The sequence below is a fragment of the Lepisosteus oculatus genome, chromosome 25 (assembly GCF_040954835.1).
Source record: "Lepisosteus oculatus isolate fLepOcu1 chromosome 25, fLepOcu1.hap2, whole genome shotgun sequence".
In the NCBI taxonomy this organism is placed as follows: domain Eukaryota; kingdom Metazoa; phylum Chordata; class Actinopteri; order Semionotiformes; family Lepisosteidae; genus Lepisosteus; species Lepisosteus oculatus.
In genome coordinates this window covers 11,144,141-11,164,752 of record NC_090720.1, presented here as the reverse complement: position 1 = coordinate 11,164,752, position 20,612 = coordinate 11,144,141, and the positions used below count along the sequence as shown (strand labels likewise).

Sequence of the window (20,612 nt, the reverse complement as noted above, 5' to 3'; positions counted from 1 at the left end):
TGGCCTTTACCAATCATGGCCTCCTAATAATCCCCATCTCTGAACTGGCTTCATCACTCTGCTCTCCTCCCCTCTTAGAGCTGGTGTGTGGGGAGTGTACTGGTGCACTATGGCTGCCGTCGCATCATCCAGGTGGGTCTACACACTGGTGGTGGTGGAGGGGATCCCCATAACCTGTAAAGCACTTTGAATGGAGTGTCCAGATAAGAGCTGTATGAATATAAGGAATTATTCTTTTTATTAATTCTGCTGCTTTTGCTGACCACAAATTGGGCTTTGCTGTAGCTCATTACCAACTCCATGCCACAGTGGTGCAGACTAAAGAGAATATAGTAATTCAATGAAATTGACTGCAATGGAATTGGAGTATTAGGGTATGTGCTCTATATGGAAGCAGTTGTTGACAGATGCTGTGTTTCCTTCTTGGTGCTTTTAAAAATGACAGCGTGCTCTGCAGTGTGGGGCTCTGGCCACCCAGGGAACTGTTGTTCTGAGCCCTCGCTGGGGGTCACACCCCCCCCCCCCCTCACCTGCCCACTCGATGGATGGAGTCGGGTTTCCTCGGACGGTACAGCGGAACTCGGCTCGCTGGCCTCGCTGGACGCGCAGCACAGGGGGCTGGATGGTGGCGAAGGGCTGTGACTCCTCGTTAGCTACAGCAAGGCAGAGCTCATGTCAAGACGGGAGGGAAGAAAACGAGACTTCCGAGCCTCCCCAGGATCACTGTCACTGACAAAGGCTTTATTCAAATGACACTGACGTTATTACAGGTAAGAGTCAGCAGGGAAATGGTTCAAGTTTTAGGTTTTAGGTGAAGATGCTACTGCTCTTCATCTTGTATTTGAGTGAGGGTTTAAAAATGTCCTCTTTAGTGGAAAACGGATGTGACGTATTGAGAAAAGAAATGTGAGCCCCCAATACAATTATGGGAATTACAATTTCTTTCCTCTTTCTTTCCATTTAGATTTTTTTCAATCAAAAAATCGCTTTGATAAACCGAAACCGGTCTTCAGTAAGCCAAATGGGTTTAGATTTCTGAAAGGTTTTTTGAGACACAACGGTGTATGACGTTGGAAAAAAAAGAAAGAAAAAGAAAGTATCGTCATTTCACAAAGCAGCCTTTCTTGAAAACAGAATCATCAGATTTAGGGCAGAATAATTCCTCTGTCAGAAAAAAGGGCAGTGAAAACCAATAACATCAAAGGAGATGTTCCCTCGCCTTAAAAAAAGGGGTTTCTTACCTTGATTTGAGGAAACTTTACCTGTGTTCTCTTTCCATTTTTGAAGGCCCTCCAAAGACAAATTTCAAAATGCAAATAAAACTCTATGTGGTTCTGCTCCTTATTATGAGCCAGTATCGGCTAATAACAGATCTGGGATTTAAGTGGGTCAGATTCTTACTGTTGTCCTACCATTGTAATATCACTGAGAGGAGCTGAGAATATACAGTAAGATGCGACAATATTTTTTTCTCATTATTTTTCCAGTTCAAATAATTACTCTTGTATGCTTTTTTTTATTTGTGTATTACCACTATCAAAGCGGGGTGAAAGAACTATGGCCTGGGCCACTAGCTCACTCCTGCCAGAATTCTGTGTGCTGTTTTTAATCCACCACCTTCGTTACTATTAGTGACAAGCAGGTAACAAAAGCAGAATAAAAAAAAAAACAACAACTGACAAACTTAACTATGCAGTTGGGCACTTTTAAATGAAAGGGGGCAGTGAAAACAACTTTTTGGGAAAAATAACTAGCCACAGGCGTTCAATAAGTGGAAACATACAGGCAAACAGTATGTACCAAGTTGTGGAAGTTAAAGATGTTGGTCTTGATTGATTATCATTACTGCTCATTTCTTACTGATTCACCAGTAACCTCAAACAACAGATCTGTCATTGGAGCTGGACTAAAAAAAGACAGAATTCCTGCAGGAGTGCTAATTGCATGAAGCGAAACTCAACACTTCACAATTTTCACAAGATTAATGAAATGCCAAGTCTTCTCCGTCTTTAGCACACTAAAGTGACTTATTGTATCAGTTTATAGAGTCCTTTTTTAATTCATCTTCTGCCTCTCAGTAGTGTGATTAAACTACTTAGCCTTCTGTTCCTCTCCTGTCCTAATCATATTAAAGAGATTACAAAGGAACGAGTTAAAGGTTTAATTCCATGCTGAAAAGAGAAGAAAGGAAACACAACGTTTCTGCTGTGGAGCCTTCTTCAGGGCTGCGATTGTGAGCCTCCCAGATCCCTCTTATGCTCTCTGTATCCTTAGATCAGTGGTTCCCATACCTGGTCCTTAGCTGATGGATAACTTAATTGATCTGCATGCTTATTTACTTTTACACCCTACTTCAAGGGTACAGTTTGCAACAATTTCAGCACAGATCAGTCTCTCCTCAACATGCTTGCTGTTATATCTGATTAAACAGCTCTTATTAGCTGAGCAATACTGGTGGCGGAGACACTGTGTGATACACACCCACACTGAGCATTTTCAGGCAAATGACCTGAATGAGGGCAGCTCAGAAACTCAGAAATTGGTACAGAGTTGATATGAATTACAAACCCCATTTGATCTTTATGAGCTGCAAGCTAATTTGCAAATGTGCCCCAAAAAGAGACGTGAAATCAATGGGCCTGAGATTAAGAACTTGACTGGAGCACAAGCTCAAAGAGATGCTGTTTCTCCAGCACCGGAGCTGGGAACTGCTACTATTGCTGATGTGAAAATATGACTGTTGCGAAACATTGCTCATTCCAGTGTCATGGAGGGTCTGCCTGGTGGTTTCCAAACAGGAACACATTGCACTGTTCTGTTAGGAAACTATAACCTGGTACTGTTGTCTACTGTAATGTATAGTAAGCTCACTATCCTACCAGCTATGCCTTCAATACACATTAGAATCAAATTGAATTTCTCCATGTACTCCTGAAGTCCATATTTCTTAAATAACAGATGAATAATTCAGAATGGAACAAAGATGCTTCTGTTTCAGATACGTTATTTTCCTGTATTTGCCTCAATCCCTTCAAAGTGTTTTATATTGTAGAGTGTATTTATGCTGTGTACAAATCCTGCAACCATAAGCAACTTTCTTCTAGAACACTTCATATCCAAGTATCAATGATCTTTTACTTTAAATGGCAAAATACTGAAATCTGTCAACAAGGCTCTTCTATCTATAATAAATTAAACAATTTTAAAATACATCCACTTTAGAAATGAATAATTTGTATAAATTACTGCAATATTTACTGCTACCTCATATACTGTATGCTGAAAGCAAAACAAACACAACAGATACTGTTGGTTCCAACGATCATTTGCGGCATTGTGAATGCTTCTCATAAATATACAGTATACAGTAACTTGGTACACATGAACTTTGCAGCAATCAGGCTCTGTATGGTACCTGTGAAATTCATGTCAGTGTTGAGTTTGGCAACACACACAAAACTAGCCATGGTGCTACAACATAATGATGAAGAAGGTTTCAGGCAACAGATTGTCAGGGTAAAATCTATTAAATGTAAATTACTCGTCAATATATTTTTTTGGGTTTGGTCAAACATTAAGACCCGAGTGATTTCTAGCCACGGCCTGACTGTGGACGGCTGTAGCCAGAGGTTGTGCCCCTGCTTGGCACAAATCCCTCTATGCAGACAACACAGATCAGACCCAGCAGCAGGGCTTTGGCAGAAAGCAGGGGCAGCACATTCTGTCCCAGCTTGGCAGGCTTTTGAGCCCCATCCTGAAAGCCATGTGATCACAGGGTGACAGATTCTCTGGTAATGGGAAACAAGCCACCTTTCAGACTGCATACAGTTCTAGGACATTAGTCACCCTGAGGGACAGTTCGTTAAAAAAATTCTACTGGTAACATTTTTCTGAAACTCTGATCATGGTATCTGAACATTTTCAAGTCACACACACAAAAACATGGCTGTCTGTCAGGGTAGCTAGTTTGATTTTAAAAATCAGCGGGGTGTTACAATCCAATGACAGAATTTAACAGCGGCTCTAGTGTCTGTCTCCATTTGAACATGAAAATTGCTAAAGGGAGGTTCAGCCATCTTGGGGTCATGACTCCTCTTGCTTCTGGTAAAGATTCCAAATGAGCTTCAATGAGCTTCAATGAGCCCATTCTGTTCAATAACTGAACTTAGTATGTATGAAATGTGTTGGCACAGGATGCTATATAGAGACGAATTCAAGTCAATCATGAGATCTGTCAGATGGAATAAACCCAAGCTTAGTTCCCACCTGATCTTTAAAGGTTTAGTTCCAATAGCATGGGAATGTGAAGGAAAGTTGGAAGAAGGCCAATCATGAACACACTATGATAGCCCAGAGTGCTGAAATAAGATTTGACTTAAGGAAAAATAATAGAGTGTGGCACAGCATGATGTTTGAAGCACTATAGAAGACCAAAAGCTGGAATAAAAAGCTTTACCCTCATGAAACCAAGCAAAATACTGTGCTAATAGTAAACAGGAGCTTCCTTTAGCTGTGCAATGGACTCTTACATGGCCAGATGCTTTCAAATTGAAAAGAAACAGCTCTTAGTATGATGGAATCAAAGAGACTGTACAGGAAGAACACTCGTTTTTTTCGGAAGAACAGGCACATTTTTGGAGAAACATAAGCATTACTTTTTGTTTTTAATTCTAGTGAATGAAATATGTGGAGGAAGTGTAAACCAATTTCAAAAAGATCTCTCCTTCCAGGATTTACACTCAATCTGGAAAGGACTGATTACAAACCTACTCAATTTGCAAACGATTAGTTTCCTCAAAAAGCCCCTCCATGGCTCAAAGCACTGATAAACTATATTGGCCACCTCATGTCCTGTTTTTGAATCTTGTTAATTCAGTAGCAACAAGAGGAAACCATTGAATTTTGGAAGCCTCTGTGAAGGCGTCTCAGTTCAAACCAAACTCTTCTGTCAGGATTCCAGTAAATGGTCTTTACAGTTGAGGACTGTTCATGAACTGTTCCATATAGTCTTCACTTTTAGAAAGAACTCAGATCCTGTGGCAAAATACCAGTCCTTGTGTAGTAGTTGACTCCAAATACAAACCTCTGCAACAGTTCTCAGGGTTGGGTTGACTTGCCATGTAACAGTCATGCACAGCTCAAAGAATGGTCCTGTATAAATGAGCATGCATTGCGTTCCTACACCATGTGACCGATAAGGCCATGAGCTATGACAAAGGCACTTTAATGCTAATGTACAACCTGGAATCAAAAAGGACATCTCATACACAAACAATTGCTTGTCATATCATTATTACAGGACTCTGATCTCTTCCAGTCAATCTAGGTGAAGATTTTTGGTACATTTTAGTCAATATTTACATGGCAACTGGCAAGGTCATCATGTCAGCTATAGTGGTTGTAATAGAAGAAAATTACCCAGGCCTTAAGTTACGATGCCTTACCTAACCTATTCATATCATTTATAGAAATCTTATTACGCAGTGTGCACATACAATTTAGACCTGTAATTTTCAGTTTTATCTCTCTCTTAAAATGCTGGATAAATACAGGCTTCTGGGAAATAAATCCCATTCTTACCATAGACTATTTTCATATGTAACATGGTTTGTAGTTATTTGTGAACATTCTTTTAGATCATTTTAATTTTCAGTCTGTGTTTTTGTACTTTTGGTGCATAAACCCAGAATTATATATATATACATAAATTATATAGCAATTTTCAAGTATAGAAAACTAGTCATGACACCAGGTCTTGTAAATCTTTCTAAGTTTTTATCTTTTTATACTTAAAGCCCAATTGAAACAGTACCTGTGACTTCTGCTTTCAGGCAACTGTCTCCGAAGGCACTTCATCATTGGTTTCTGTGTAGTGCGGCGTACATTAGCATTAAACCCTTCTGGGACCCATGCTGAAGAGTTCACTCCACACAAAGAAATAAAAAGAAATGGGGGCATGCTTGAGAGTAGGGAGGATCTTCAGAGATGAAGCCGTGCTGACTTACGCGGTCTATGTCCTTCAAACATTTCATAGGCTGTGTAAAACATCTGTGTCTTTGAGGCCTCTGTGAACGAGTGACAAGTCTTTCAATGAAACGTGACAGAAGTGACCAAAGTCATCGGGGCAGCTGGCCAATCAAGCCCTGGCATCCATGGTAACTCCTAGGTTAGGGTGGCGGCCAAATTGGAAACAATGGCATCCCAGCATGCCTTGCCAATTAGGCCTTCCCTTTCCTCCCTTGTTTTGTCTTATTGGTTTTCCAAATGATACACACAATGAAGCAAGTACTTCCAAGCAACATACAGTGTAGAGATGGAAGGAACTATTGATAAAGAACAAGGAAAAGATTCAGTAATGAAAAAAAACAAACATTTTTTGAAGAGGAAACTCAGATAAAGCTTCACACGCAAATTGGGCTTTGCAGCAGGGAGTTACAGTATGACTTTTCTTTTCATAGTATCTTCTGGAATTTGGAGCAACTAAGTTTGAAGAAGACTTAATGTATCTGCTAAAGTCACGGACAGCTTTGACAGGATTTGGAGTTTTCCCTAAACTTTTAAGCCAGAACTTTCTGGAATCTTAAAAGCCAAGGTTGTCAGGGCAACGAGGGTTTACAGCACAGGCTGTGTCCTGGGCAGAGAAAGACATTTCAAAATACAAGGGTGATGTAACAAATTCCCTGGATCATTATAAAATGCTATCATCAGAGGGGGCAAACATTTTGATTAGCTCAGTGCAGCACTGATCTGCCTTCAGTCCTCTGTTTGCTGGAAGCACTTTGAGACTGAGCCTGAAACTTGCTGTAGGTTCAGCTTTGCATTGCACAAATAACAGGGTGCCTTAATCCACCAACAATGTCATGAAAGTTATAGTGGTGAGCTGAGGTGACTGACAATCCCTAAAACCAATTTCTGTGTAAAACTAAACAAACAAACAAAAAAAAATTATACTGAACGTGAAAGGCAAGGCACTCAAAAACCCAATCTGACATGTATGTACTGCGCACTCTCCTGGAGCTCAACTGGTTAAATGTTTTTTGAGCCCAAGATCTGATGAAAGTCCAGGCCACTGTTGGAAACCTTTACTGTGCTCAAGCCAGCCTGCATTCTGTGATACAAGCAGTTAGCTAAGTGGTACACATCCAGACATTGCTGAGGAAAAGTAGAGAGGACACAGTAAAAAAAAGACACTGGTAAAGACTGTGAAACAGCACTGCTTTTGTGGTAGAAAAGGAAAACCAATATGACTGCAGACAGAGTGCAGGGAACATGCTGAATCCATATACTGTACATTTTGCAGTTACAATACCAGCCGGAATAAAAGTTGAGTGTACAAGGCAGCTCAATACACAATTGTAAAGGAAACAAGAATTAATATACATTAATTCATTAATACATGAGTGCACATTATACAGGGGGAATCAGAGGCAGGCGTTCCCTAGTTTTAACCAAAGCCTGGCATGGTTTAACATCAGTTATCAGTCTTACAAAGATTGACATTCCTATAAATATTTCTTTGGTTTATAGTAGATGCTGGCAAAAAAAAAAACCTTTCTTTTCAAAACTCCACAAATGACCTATTTTCAATTAGTCACGGCTTTGAAAATTACAAACTTTAATGCTGCCCTTACATTCAAACTTTTGTCCATCCACCTCATTATATACAGTAAGTGGATATGCAGGTAAATGCTTTTCTGTGTTAACGGTACATTTGGATGCCAGGCGTCTACACTAGATGAGACGAAATTGTGTGATTACATGGTGGAGTGATGAAATATTAAATACACCCTCCTCATTTATCATGAAACCCATTTTTTTCTGACAAGTCCTGTATGCCCCCTTAATTGTTCATGTGTATTTACTTACACATGTAAGCCTGGAAAGGAAATTATGTTGGTTAACCATTTTATTCACCGGTTTTTCATTACATTTCCATTAAAAAGGGCTCATTAAAGCCCCTCTTAAACAAAACGTAATCTTACAGTATACTTAGCACAACAGGCTTATAAAGAAATCACAACATGTCAAGATTTTTGCAAAATGGGAAAGAAATTCAACTTACCTTCTCCCAAAGACATACATTTAATGTCTGGGCTTTTAGACACATATTAAAAAAAGTAGAAAGACATTTTTACCCAGAAATAGGTGGGTGTTTTTTTGTATTGTATGCACTGGGCTGAGATGTTTTTTGAACAGTATTCTGATTATTCTCAGAGAAAGCACTACTCTTTTGACCAGAGCACTGTCAATCAGTGTATTGCTAGTTTGCAGTTCTGCTGTGGGTAAAAACATTTAGCAGACAAACATCCTTTGCTGTAAAAACCCTGCCCTGGCAGAATAAAGTGATCTATTTCACCCATCATTTACACTGAACATTGACCATGACCTTTTTAACATTTTCTGTGTCAGTCAGTTCAGATGCTCCTGATGTCCTCCCAGTTCAACATGCACAGGGAAACATGAGACTAGGAACGCGTTTTTGGTGAAGCTTACTAGTTTACATTTAAATTTGTGACAACTGTGATTGCTCAATCGCATCTATTCTTCCAGTTGGTAAACTTGATGACCCCGCAGGGTAAATTGGGCCCAGAAAGAGGTGTTTCACTGCGGATTGAGCAAAGTCTAAGCATGTTAGATCAGTGCCTGCTGGAAGAATGAGAAAAGAAGTTCCAATTTATACCACATTCTACTCCTATTTTTACATGCTAAAAAAACAGATTTAAAGAGAACAGTTACATCAGCTAAACGCAAAAAGCTATTTATTACTGTTTATTTTCATGTTCATCCATTACTGACGTTTTCAGCTCTTGTTTCCCCATGCAGGCTATCTTGTGCTGTCTGTTACCTTTGAACCGAAGACCCATCAGGGCCCTGTGAGTTTCTGTCCATGAGTGAAAACAGCCTTTTCCAAGGCAGGGAATTAAAATCGGGGATAAAAAGAGGAAACAGTGAAGTGGCAGCCACATGCATGCAGGTTAGTATAGGACACGTATGTAAAGGCTTTACTTTGAGAGATTTTGTATTTACTTGACCATTTTATTTCTTTGTGGAAAATGGGATTCCTAGTATATCTCTGCAACGGAACAGCTCTCCACTGGTTTTGTCTTCCTAAAAAGCCTGATATGAAATAAAGCTGAAGCTAGGAGGATTATGTTTTTGAAGCAATACAATTTTTTTAATACAACATAGAAGGCTCTCCATTCCCACAGTTCTGAACACTAAAGTGCAACAAAATACACTGCAGTAGTATATAGATGATGTAAGAGACAATTAATCTTGAAACTGTGCTTGCTTATACAAATTGGAACATTTCACATCATTGGATAAAACATTGTGTCAGCGCTGGTCCTTTTTACATATTCAGTTTGTATAAAGCATTGGCATTTAAAATATCCCTAGCTTTCACAACACATTAATTGTGTAAAATCACCTTGCTGAACAGCAGACATACAACTCTTGTTGCCTTAATGTTATCTAAGAATACACAGTTTTCACTCAGTCTTGATTGATTCCCCAGAAGGTATTTTTATGGCAAAAGATAATTTTTTAAAAACAATAGCTTTAATCCTGAAAATACAGTACATTTCTTACATATAGGAATGTTTTCTACCTGTTTCCAATTTCTTGCAGGTGTACTATTGTCTATGTGCAAACCTAATTTTGCTTAGACCTTTAAACCAGAGACAGTGTACAGTAGTTTACAGTAGACATGTATGTAAATAAGATTCACAGTTTACATAAATAAAATTCATAATAATGTATTCCAAACACATAATACACAACAAAGCTGGGAGGCGCAACTCCAGTCCCGGGGGCCAGAAGGTTTCTGGTTATCCTTTCTCCTGAGCTCTTCATGACCTAAATGAACTCGCTTAATTAGATAAGCTGAAGCCTTTCCTCAATCTTAAGGAATGTTAGATATAAAATAAAAAGATCTAAAAAACCTGCTGGATAGCAGCCCCTTGAGAACCAGAGTTGAGCTCCCTTGCAGGTTTAAATGCAAAAAGAAAGATCTACAATCTTCAGTTTTCACCAGATAACTGTGAAAACGACAAAAGCACCTCTGTAAAACACTGCAAGAAAAACACTGGCTACAAAATAAAATAACCATCTGAAAGTTAACTTACATGAAATACAAAATGAGTCTATCATACTGGAGGAGACTGTAGTATCAATGGAGCATTATACTGTAGCTACAGTATGTGCATTTGGTTTTGAGAATCACCAGTATAAGTGCAAGGCTATAAAGGAATTTATTAACAAAAGTTAAATCTACATATTTAAACTGATTTTTTAATGTTTTTAGGTAAGAACATGTCAAACAATAATGACTTTTCATGTCAAGTAATGATGACTGTCATTTATTTTGCATTTATCTGATGTTTTTGTTGTGCTTGGATGACTTACTGTACTGTAGCATTACTTTGTGTGTGCAGTCACAAAGTCAACCATGCCAATACTGAAATCATGCCCTGCTTCAAGGTTCATGTATGCAAGTGACAAAACTTCGTCTTTATTTGGAAATAAATGTATTACCCCATGTATATGTGTAAGTGTGTGTGGCTACACATTGAACACTTTGATATTGACATTGAACTGGTGACAGAAATTCCAGTCACACCTGCCCATACGTTTTAAGAGTTCAAAGCTAACAATGAAAAATGCTAACTCAGATGATGAAAGAATTATCTTTCAAATTCGCTGTCACCATCTGCCCTCACTTGTATCTTCAGCAGCTGGAGCTTTAAGAGACTCCAAGAACTTAAATTCACACTGAGGACAGCAGGTCTGTCTGTTGCCCCCTGCTATGGAATTTGCTACATACTGCAATGAGTCAGAAGGTGCTGACTTCAACCTCCCAAAGATCTCCCCCTTTGGAATGGCATTCTGACTTTGTTAATGTACTTTGGAGGTCAGGTCTTCTCAAGGAACACTACATAAATCAACATTGTATAATGAATTAATAGACATCAAGAGGAAGAACAAATAGTGCTTTATACTAGTATTCCACATATGCTGGTGGATGTCTTTTAGGTTGTGACTGAAAAATCAAATAAATCTATTTTTACTTATTACTTATTTCAGAAGGTTGACTATAAGTTATCATTGTCCAAAATTGATGCTCATACAGTTTATATGAAATGTTGAGTTAATATTCTATTTGTGCTATACAAACCCTATGATTATAACTACTTCATCCTTTTGTTTTTTATGTAAATCATATCAATGTACAGTAAACATGAACAAAAAAGAAAACAGCTTAGTATACTTTGATCCACATCAAATAAAAATATCTGAGAGACCTTCAATTGCATCATTGTTTGACTTTCAAACAGAGACACACGATAATTACTTAATTACTGTACATACGAAATAAAATGACAAAGGAATGCTGAACAAAATGTTCTTTTTGGTATAGGTTTTCACTGTGTTTGATATGCAAGGCAAAAATAATTGTAATTTTGAAGGAATAAAATGTGTAAACTGATTAAATATAACATCTCCATCAGTTTCTATCAGCTATATTTAAGTGAAACAGTTGTGAACATTTACGTTTGTAAGATTTATAATTCAGTGAGTATACACAGTGGTATAAACCTTTAGGATAGCTATAAAATAATTTAAACCAAAATTATTTTTGAGGTTGTGACATTTAATTTCCCTCTGAAAAGGCTTGAGTTGAATGGGGGAAGATGATACTGTTTATAGTAGTATCCATTACCAATTCTTGATACAATTGTTTGAGGAACATGCCTGTACTTTCTCTTTGCATTTATCACATCCTGATTATTTTTTTTACATTTATAAGACCAAAGAGACTAGATTGTGGTCTGCCTGATGTCACTCACACCCACCAAATATTTCAAAAACTGAAATCACATCCTTCTGCCTGCAGGGGCCCAGTTAATTTTTAATACTTTTTGTGGACCAGTTTGATGAGGTCTTTTAGTAGTTTGGCTAGTAAGTGGGGAAGTCGGACACTTCAACAGTATTTGAGTAATGAAAGGAAAAATTACAGGCCCTTTTTAAAAGGATGGGGGCGACAAGCAGTGATATATAAGCAAATCTGTACTTTTGATAACCCATCTGTGTGTTTTTAATGACCTGTCACTATGTGAAGAGTTTCAGAAAAAGGCATAAACATAGTTTATGATGATTCTAGCAGTTGCGTCATCAATAGCACCACTGTTTCATTTATACAGTTTAATCTGTGGCTTTGGGTTTGAACAACAAAGCAAGCTGAAGGCAGCAGCATCACAAATTCATCAGGTCTTGTCAGAACCACCGGGAGTAAAGTTGTTACAGGTAGTGAATCCCTACCAAAGCAAAATGAGCTAATTAACAATTATATGGAAGGTTCTGAGCACCTTAAATAGAACACCTCATCAGCCACGACACCCCCCGTACACTGTACCAGTGTGCCATGGAAAGTTCTGGGCCTTTTGGAAAAGGCGGGGAAATACTTCTAAGGGATATGAAAAAAGACTCCAAATACCCACACCCAGATAGAAAAGAAGCAGCAAGTGGAGAAACAAGTAAAGAATGACCTACAACTGCCTCTAGGCCACCACATGTTAACACACACATCAAGAGAGGCGACTAGAAATACAGAAAAACTAAGACTCAAGAAACAAACTGCATTTTGTGGAAATCTTCAAGTGTTTTGTTTGGTAGCACTAATCTAAGCACAGGCCCGTGCTTTCTCCATGTGCTACAACCTGGCCGTTTGGACACAAGTTGACATCCTTACTCTGTTTACTCCAATACACTGAGTATACAGTCCGCGTGTCATTTTGACCGGCTCTTTTGCTCAGCTGACTTTTGTTCAAAGGCGTACAGTGCTGAAAACATGTTTGTGAACCCCTTAGGATTTTCACCTAAAATGCTATAAGATCTTGATCTAAGTCCTAATAATATATAATGTTAACTCTATTAAATAAAAAACACAAAACGAGTGTGAAGTCACATGGTGCGGCCATCACAAACAGAACAGAATGCAGACGTGGCCATAGTGACGGACCTGTCTATCACAGCCTGCTGGGGAGCTTTTCGCCACACTGTTTTTCTGTCTTTCCCCCTTTTCTCTCAGAGAATGGTGCTGTCAAACACCCCCTTATTAGATTAACTGGGACACAAGGCCTAACAAATGTTTTCCGACATTCACTCCGACCAAATTTGTATACTCTTAACTTCTGAATCCTGGGCTCGCACACTCTCAGGCTCGGAGTCCGGTAGTCAAGACTCATTGCTCTCTTTGTCATCACATATCTCAAACGATATCTCATTCATACACATACGACTTGGTCTTTCAATAACATTGAGAACAACCTCAATAAACTTCAATTACATCAATGATACCCTCGCCCATCAGGATAACTCACTTCTCTGCTTGTGCCCCTTGACCTCATCCGCGACCGGGGCGGATGAACATGACCAGCCACCTCTCTTATACTAGACCTTTTCAGGAAAGAGCAGTGGAAAACCCTTGACTCAGTCCTTCCTGCTTGGCTAGATCCACTCTACTGCCTTCATTACCTTAACTACATACTGACGCAACTACAACAGCGGATGATACTTTCCAGGAGCCTTCCTCAAGCTGTACAGGTCCCAGGGTGGCAAAGCAGCCCCAAACCATGATGCTCCCACCCCCTTGCTTGAGTGTGGGATGAGGTTCTTCTGTTCGAAAGCAGCGTTTGGTTGTTGGTTCATTGTGGCCAAAGAGTTCTACCTTTTATTTGTCTGTCCAGAGAACATTGTTGCAGAAGCCCTGTGGATCATCTGTGTGCTCGCTGGAGAACTTCAGATGGGCACCAGCCTATCTTTTTGGGGTGCAGTGGTTTTCTGCTTGCTATACTTCCACGAAACACCATTCTTGTTCAGTCATTTTCTGATAGTCATGTCATGAACCTTCGTCAAGGTGAGGGAGGCATGAAGTTCTTTGGATGTTATTCTGGGCTCCTTTGCAACTTCCCCGATGATTTTCTGGTTTGTTCTCAGAGAGCTTTTGCTCCTGGATCGAGTGACTGTTATCGTGAAGACACTGGACGGGTGGATTGGCCCGAAATACTTTGAAATGGTTTTGTAATGATTTCCAGACTAATGGATATTATGATTATTATTAAAATAGTTCTTTATCTCAGATCCTCAGAGATTACCTTAGATTGTGGCTTGACTTATTTTCACACACCTGGATGGTGAAGACCAAATTCACATTTTTTTGCTGATCTTTATATGGGGTGAAGCCTTCCAAACTCAGCCTCCAGGATCGACCTACGGTAATTACTGAAACACCCAATTCTAATTATTATCTCAATTGAGCTAATGAAACTAGGGGTTCATTTACCTTTTCATTTCCCCTTTAACTTTAGTTTTCATTGTTTAATTCATACATAATTTTGTATCAAGAGACAATGGCATTGCATGTTTACATAATGACGGGTTTGGTTCAAGAAGGCTATCATGGTAAAACAATGAAAATTCTATTTAAACTGATCTATGGGGTTCACAAACTTCTTCTTGGCACTGTAAAAGTTATATTTTTATTGTCCCAACTTGAACAGAATTGAGCCAGAATTGTTCATAAGAATTCTCGTGTTTTTCTAAAAATTGTTTTTCACCAAACAGAAGACACAATGAGGACAAACTTATCAATATATTAACTATTGAAAAGTGCGTTACTAAAGCAGCTGCAGTTAAGTTCGATGGAGTATGAAGCATACTGTATTTAGCAGAATTTGTAAGATCTTGATATATGTTCTTAAAATCATTCTTAATATCTCTCCATCCATGCATTTTCTAACTGCTTATCTCAGGACAGCATCACGGGGAACACCAAAATCTATCCCAGCAAGTAACCAGTGCACAGCTGGACACACTCTGGATGGACAAACACACACACTCATACTAGGGCCAGATTTTTCCCAGAACTAATTAACCTACCAGGAGAATTTTGGACTGTGGGAAGAAACAGGAGCTGGAATAAATCTACATGAACAAACGTCACACAGTCAACAGCTCTTACGTTGTGGATGTGATTCTGGACTGGTGTGGAGCTAGCCTCCTGTGTGGAATTCGCATGTTCTCACCCATGTTAATGTGGGTTTTCTTCATGTGCTCCACTTTCCACCCAATCCCCAGAGACATGCTGGTTAGGTCAATTTCCCTGCATAACTGGATCTCCATCCAGGGTGCAGGTCTGCCTTAAGACCTAAACCTCTTCTTGGATTAGCTAGAGCCACAACCCTTCCAAGTAATAAGTGCCTTTCTGATTGGGGAAGGTTATGTTTTTAATGGGTTCTCAATCCCTAAATCCTGTACAGTTTCACTTGCAATCCCAGTCTCCATTTTACACAAAGGGTTGTGGGAGAATGGAACAAGCTTCTCCCCTGGCTCCTTTCAAGACTCAACCTGAGGGGAATCCACAGCCCGATTACCACATGAGCAAAATGGTCCAAATGGCATCCTTTCATCTATATTGAAAACATTCTTATGTTCTTATTTAAATATGTGGCAATAATAGGCCTATTTTTAGTATTGGAGTATAAACAAACATAGATCATTCCATAATTTGTTCTTGTAAAATGCACACAAGTTACACAAGGAACAACCTGTGAAATATGCAGTTGCAAGTCAACCTATTTGTTTTTCGACCACAGGATAACTTTGAAGCTCCTCTGTTGACTATAATAAATTATTGAATATACAGTATGATGCCTTTTACAATGTATTTTTCAAACTTATTTTTAACAAACAGCAATTTTATGCAGTTTGTGAAATACCCTCCTATTATCTCAGAGAGCATGACAGAACTGAATGATAAAATAAATCCTAAAATAATGAAAAAACCTTAGTGGCACTTGAAATTCTGTAATAGAAAGTCTTTCATTGTTTCATGGTCAATTTATTATTACTGTATTCATGTTTTAAAACTAACTGCTGAACTGTAAGTCACTGTGGTAATGGCTGCCACTACTCTAATGTAAAAAAAAAACATTTTGTAAGACGTCTTCACCCTAGAAATGCTGTATATGTACTGTATTTTCTTCCTAACATGACTACATAAAACTGAAAATGCTAATAGTTACTTTTTGCTTAACCCAACTTTATTAGAAATTATGTTGTGAGAAGTGTTAATTTCTTGGTCAAATTGGAATAGACTGAACAGCACTAAAACTGCCAAACCTTGTATGTGACAAAAATAATTTCAGACAAGACCCGCTGGCTGTTTCTAAGGCCACAGCATCTTTTCAATTTTCGGGTAGGGGAGCAATCTTTAATAAAATAAAAGTTATTATTTTTAAATGTGGAGATTCCCTACAAATGTAACTGAGCATCATTTTAAGCAGATGCATGGCTCTATTTAATACACTGATATTATGATGTCATATGGTGATCAGTGGACAAGCTTCAATGTGCTTATTCTTACCAAAATGCCCTAGTTCCAAGCGCTACTGTGGTATTATGCTACACGTGTACGACCACTTGGTGATCGTTCTCTGAAGCAGAACCTGAAATTCTGACTGAATTCTGAGTTTGGTGTCACGCAGTAAAAGGAACTTTTGAGGACATGCAAAAGTAAAAGTTTTACATAACCAATGTCAGGTGGCCAAGCAATTAGAGAAAGAGAGAAAAATAAAACAAAAGCAGAAGGATGTGGTTAAAAGGAGGCTTTTTTTTTGTTTTTTTGAGTCCACAAAGGGAGTCTGCAGTGCTCATGCCTACAGCAGAGGTGTTATGGTTGGCCAACAGAGGGAAGCAGGGGGGACCAGAATGCCATGCACGGTGAGGGGCGACGGGGAAGTAGAGGTTGATGGGTACTGAATGGTGCGATCACGAACCTGGCACATAGAGAAAAGCCGTGCCCTCGTCCATGGCAAACATGTTGGAGCCCGTACAGACGTAGGCCCCGGCGTCCTCCGGTTGCACGTTGTGAATGGTGAGGATGCCGTTGAAGTCCATGGCCCGGCTGGGCAGCTTGCTGTTGTTCTGGCGAGTCCAGACCAAGGTGTAGGCAGGCGACTACAAGAAGCGATGGACAGGTAGGATTACTGTTCCTTGTTCATGACAGCAGAACCCCCTTATTAAAAAACAAATCTAGAGCTCCTGCTCATAGTGGTCATCATCTTACAGCATGGAGCAAAGTACTGCTGACACAAGACACGTTCTCAAAGCGCGGTCAAGAATGATGGGACAATGGGCATTAAGAATGACCTTAATGCTCTTTTAGCTGTTGTTAAGCTACTGCACATTCCCTATCTATATCCCCACCAATATGTATTCATAACACAATGATTTTAAGCATTTGTGCTGCACAGAACATCTGGTTTGCATCTCAGTGCAACGTCTATAAAACAGAAAAATGATGTGTTATGTTGAACAGATGAAAACAAAAGCAAGGCTTGTGGTTGTACAACAGCCTGTGGGCGTGTGGAGCGTGTCGGTGAAGAACGTGCTGGAGAGCCAAAGTCAATAACATTCAGTGTTTCTAGTTTTCCAAACAAGATTTCTGTAGTGGCCTGATGTACTATACTGTACATGCACTACAGATTTTAAACTGGTCCATGTACATACAGTAGTACCAGAAACAAAATCCACTGGTTTTATCCATTTTGGTATTTGTAATCTCATGCTGACATTTTTGTTTTTCATATTCTTGGGATGAATTAATTAATGTTCATGAAAATTGAATGACTCAGAGCTTCACTGACTGACTGCCTGGCAGGGAAGCTTCAAGTCTCACCTTGCTCTTGGCTGTGCAGATGAAGCTGACAGTCGACCCGATTTTGACAGTCTGCACTTTGGGCTCCTCAACCGTCACTTCGATTGGTTTGGAAGGAACAGCTGTGGGTAAAGAAGAAACTATAATAAATTATTGATACATGGAACAGCAGTGAATTAAATCTCCACTTCTAAAAGCTTGCTAAATATAAGAGATTTGACAACAATAAGGAATGCAATTTTTGAAATAGGATTCTTTAAATTCTACTGTAAAAAATTAAAATGTTCAGTAAGTTTCGAATTCTTATTTGAGGCAAATAATCAAATGAATGTACTGTAAGTTGTTTTTTGATTGCTAATGTGACAGCTTTACTTTACAAAAACAGGGTGATATTGGAAACAAGGCCTTGCTAAAAAGATACATCTTTATTTAAAATGTAGGTTCAGGATGGCTAAATTGCATGACCAAAAATGCAGTTTTATTGTAATTCTAAAAGGCTGTTGAGTTTTACAAAAATCTTATGGGTCGGGAGATGAAGAGAAGAGTAATTTATTAATTCTCATCTGTGAGTTTCCTTAGGAAATGGAGAGCGTTTAAAAAGCAGCTGTAAGATTAGGACACACGGCCAGTTTCAGCATGTTTGCAGAGGCTGGTCCTTGGACACTGTGCACGTACTGGTCACGACGATCTCTGCTCGGCTCCTGTTGGAGCTCCGAAGGTCTCGGCAGGTGCAAATGTAAGCTCCTGCATCGCTGGGCTGAATATTGGAGAAGAACAGCTCTTCACCTGGAAGAGAGAATGGTCACCACATCTCAGGGACTTCAGAGAAGGTTCAAACTACAGCATCTACTACTGTGCATAGGACATGAGAGATTATAACAGGAACGTCCATACTGACGCAAGGTCCTTAAACTATAAATACATTATATTATTCATTCATTTTTAGCCCACAAAGGGAGTCTGTAATGCTCATGCCTACAGCAGAGGTGTTATGGTTAGCCAACAGAGGGAAGCAGGAGGACCAGATTTATACCAACTTTTCTCTGCAACTGATTTTGGACCATACCTTGGCGGCGTTTGTCTGCAGTGCTGGGCAGAGGGCGCCCGTCTTCTCTGGTCCAGAAGAAGTAATGAGGGGGGGATCCAGTGACCTGGCACCGCAGGGTCACCGCACTGCCTTGAGAAACTATTGTTCTTTCTGGGTACACCTTCACTACCAGAGAGGCTGCGTCTGGAAAGACAGAAGAGCCTCAACATTGCATTTGTGCATCCTTACCAGTAAATGCGGTCAATAATCACATTGCTAGGCTAATATCCCATCATTCCCTGGTAAAAATTGCTAATCTAGCCTGTCCACTGAAAAGCAAAGCAGATGCCAAGTGAACAGATAACCTACTGTATGGGCGGCACTTCTCTCTTTCTTGAGGGTTGCCTACATATCCAGGGGCACACCTGCAGAAGAAAGGTGATGAAGGTAGGAAAAAGGAAAATTCTTAAAATTCAGAGATGAGGCCACACAGAAGCACCACAAATCCCCCACATTAATGGTGTGGATCTGTGGTTAGGACTCTGGACTCATTACCAGACATTTATTGGTTCAAGGACTCCATGCAGTAATGAATGTACACAATCGCTCTGTTTGTTGGCAGAGTTGCAATGAACTCATATTCCATTCAAAGGGAACATTGTACCCTGTGTCTCCTCGCTAATATGGATGTCAGGATCAATCCAAATCCCGCATCACAAATTTCAGGCAGGATTTAATAAACTACAGCGGCAGCATCTGATTTTGACACCAATCAGAAAACAAATCACAACCATGTTGATGGAAAAGTGTGACATGCATATGCTGTTTTCAGAGCTGCTAAGTTCAAATGCTTCTTTTTTAATTATGAAACATTAGAACAAGGACTGTCCAACACATGAAGTGAGAGGCCAGTGTGTCTGAAAGTTTTTATTCCAGCTAAGGTCTGAACCTCTTCGCTCATGATCAGGTTAATTGGACCAATTTAAAATATCTCCCAGTTACTCAGGGGCTGGTGCTCTAAAGACACCTACAGTAGAAAACCTCAGACACAGTGGTCCTCAGGGCCTGGTTTAGAACCCTCTGCAATAAAAGTTTGTGTTCTTTTGTGAGTCATAATCAGTGCAGGAGAGGAGAGAGGCTGAGAGGCCTACCGTTCACAGTACTGTCCAGTATATCCAGGCTGGCAGTCTGTGCATCGGTACCCACCATTGCCCAGACTCTCACATGTGGGGGAGAACCTGAGAGAGCAAGACATTCAGAACATCAGAAACAGCAGACCTGCCATTGAAAGCCTCAGGTGTCCATTCCCAAGAATTACTTTAATATCACTGAAGGCATGAACTGTCAAAGTGAGTCCGTCTGCATCTGTTCAAAACAGTTTGGAAACTTGCTCATCTTTCTTCAACCTTTCTACCAGCACACGAAGGAAGAAACAATCTACCACATACACATTCTAGAAAGTGCTGATCACTGCTTCTCACACACGGCAATCCCATCGCCCAAACTGAAGGCCTAAAGTATGAGGCAGGCAACTGGAAGCAACTTTTAATGATATGTTTGTAGGCATGCAGGCTATGTGGTGTTCCAGGGAAAACACTGGTCACAGCTTACTTAGTCTATCCTAGATGCCAATTAAGATCTTATGGACTAAAGTATAGAGGACCTGCAATTTGATAGGCAGACATTAAAAGTAGAAACACTTAGGGAACTCCTGATTCACAGGCAGCGATTGACAAAGCTTGTATCTGAAACTGGGGTCCTCCAATCTGGACAATGTATCCTAATCAGGACCCTTCAGAAGCTTAGTGTTCTTCAGACACATGCAGTGCTCTCCTTTATCACACGGTAAAGCATGTTTTCTGGCAA

General features: G+C 39.7%; 1 protein-coding gene across 13 annotated transcripts in view; it reads right to left on the bottom strand.

Annotated features, from left to right (window-relative positions):
* Positions 1-20,612, bottom strand: part of hspg2 (heparan sulfate proteoglycan 2) — a 222,900-nt gene that overhangs the window by 51,123 nt on the left and 151,165 nt on the right. For 12 of the 13 annotated variants that reach the window (XM_069183859.1, XM_069183863.1, XM_069183864.1 and 9 more), the window contains 8 exons: positions 19,898-19,984; positions 19,116-19,171; positions 18,786-18,950; positions 18,395-18,505; positions 17,741-17,841; positions 16,839-17,019; positions 6,006-6,065; positions 531-653 (listed from right to left, as the gene is read on the bottom strand). In XM_069183859.1, coding sequence (XP_069039960.1) covers positions 531-653; positions 6,006-6,065; positions 16,839-17,019; positions 17,741-17,841; positions 18,395-18,505; positions 18,786-18,950; positions 19,116-19,171; positions 19,898-19,984 — 884 coding nt within the window. The remainder of the gene's footprint in view (positions 1-530; positions 654-6,005; positions 6,066-16,838; positions 17,020-17,740; positions 17,842-18,394; positions 18,506-18,785; positions 18,951-19,115; positions 19,172-19,897; positions 19,985-20,612) is intronic. The other variant, XM_069183867.1, reaches the window with a different exon arrangement.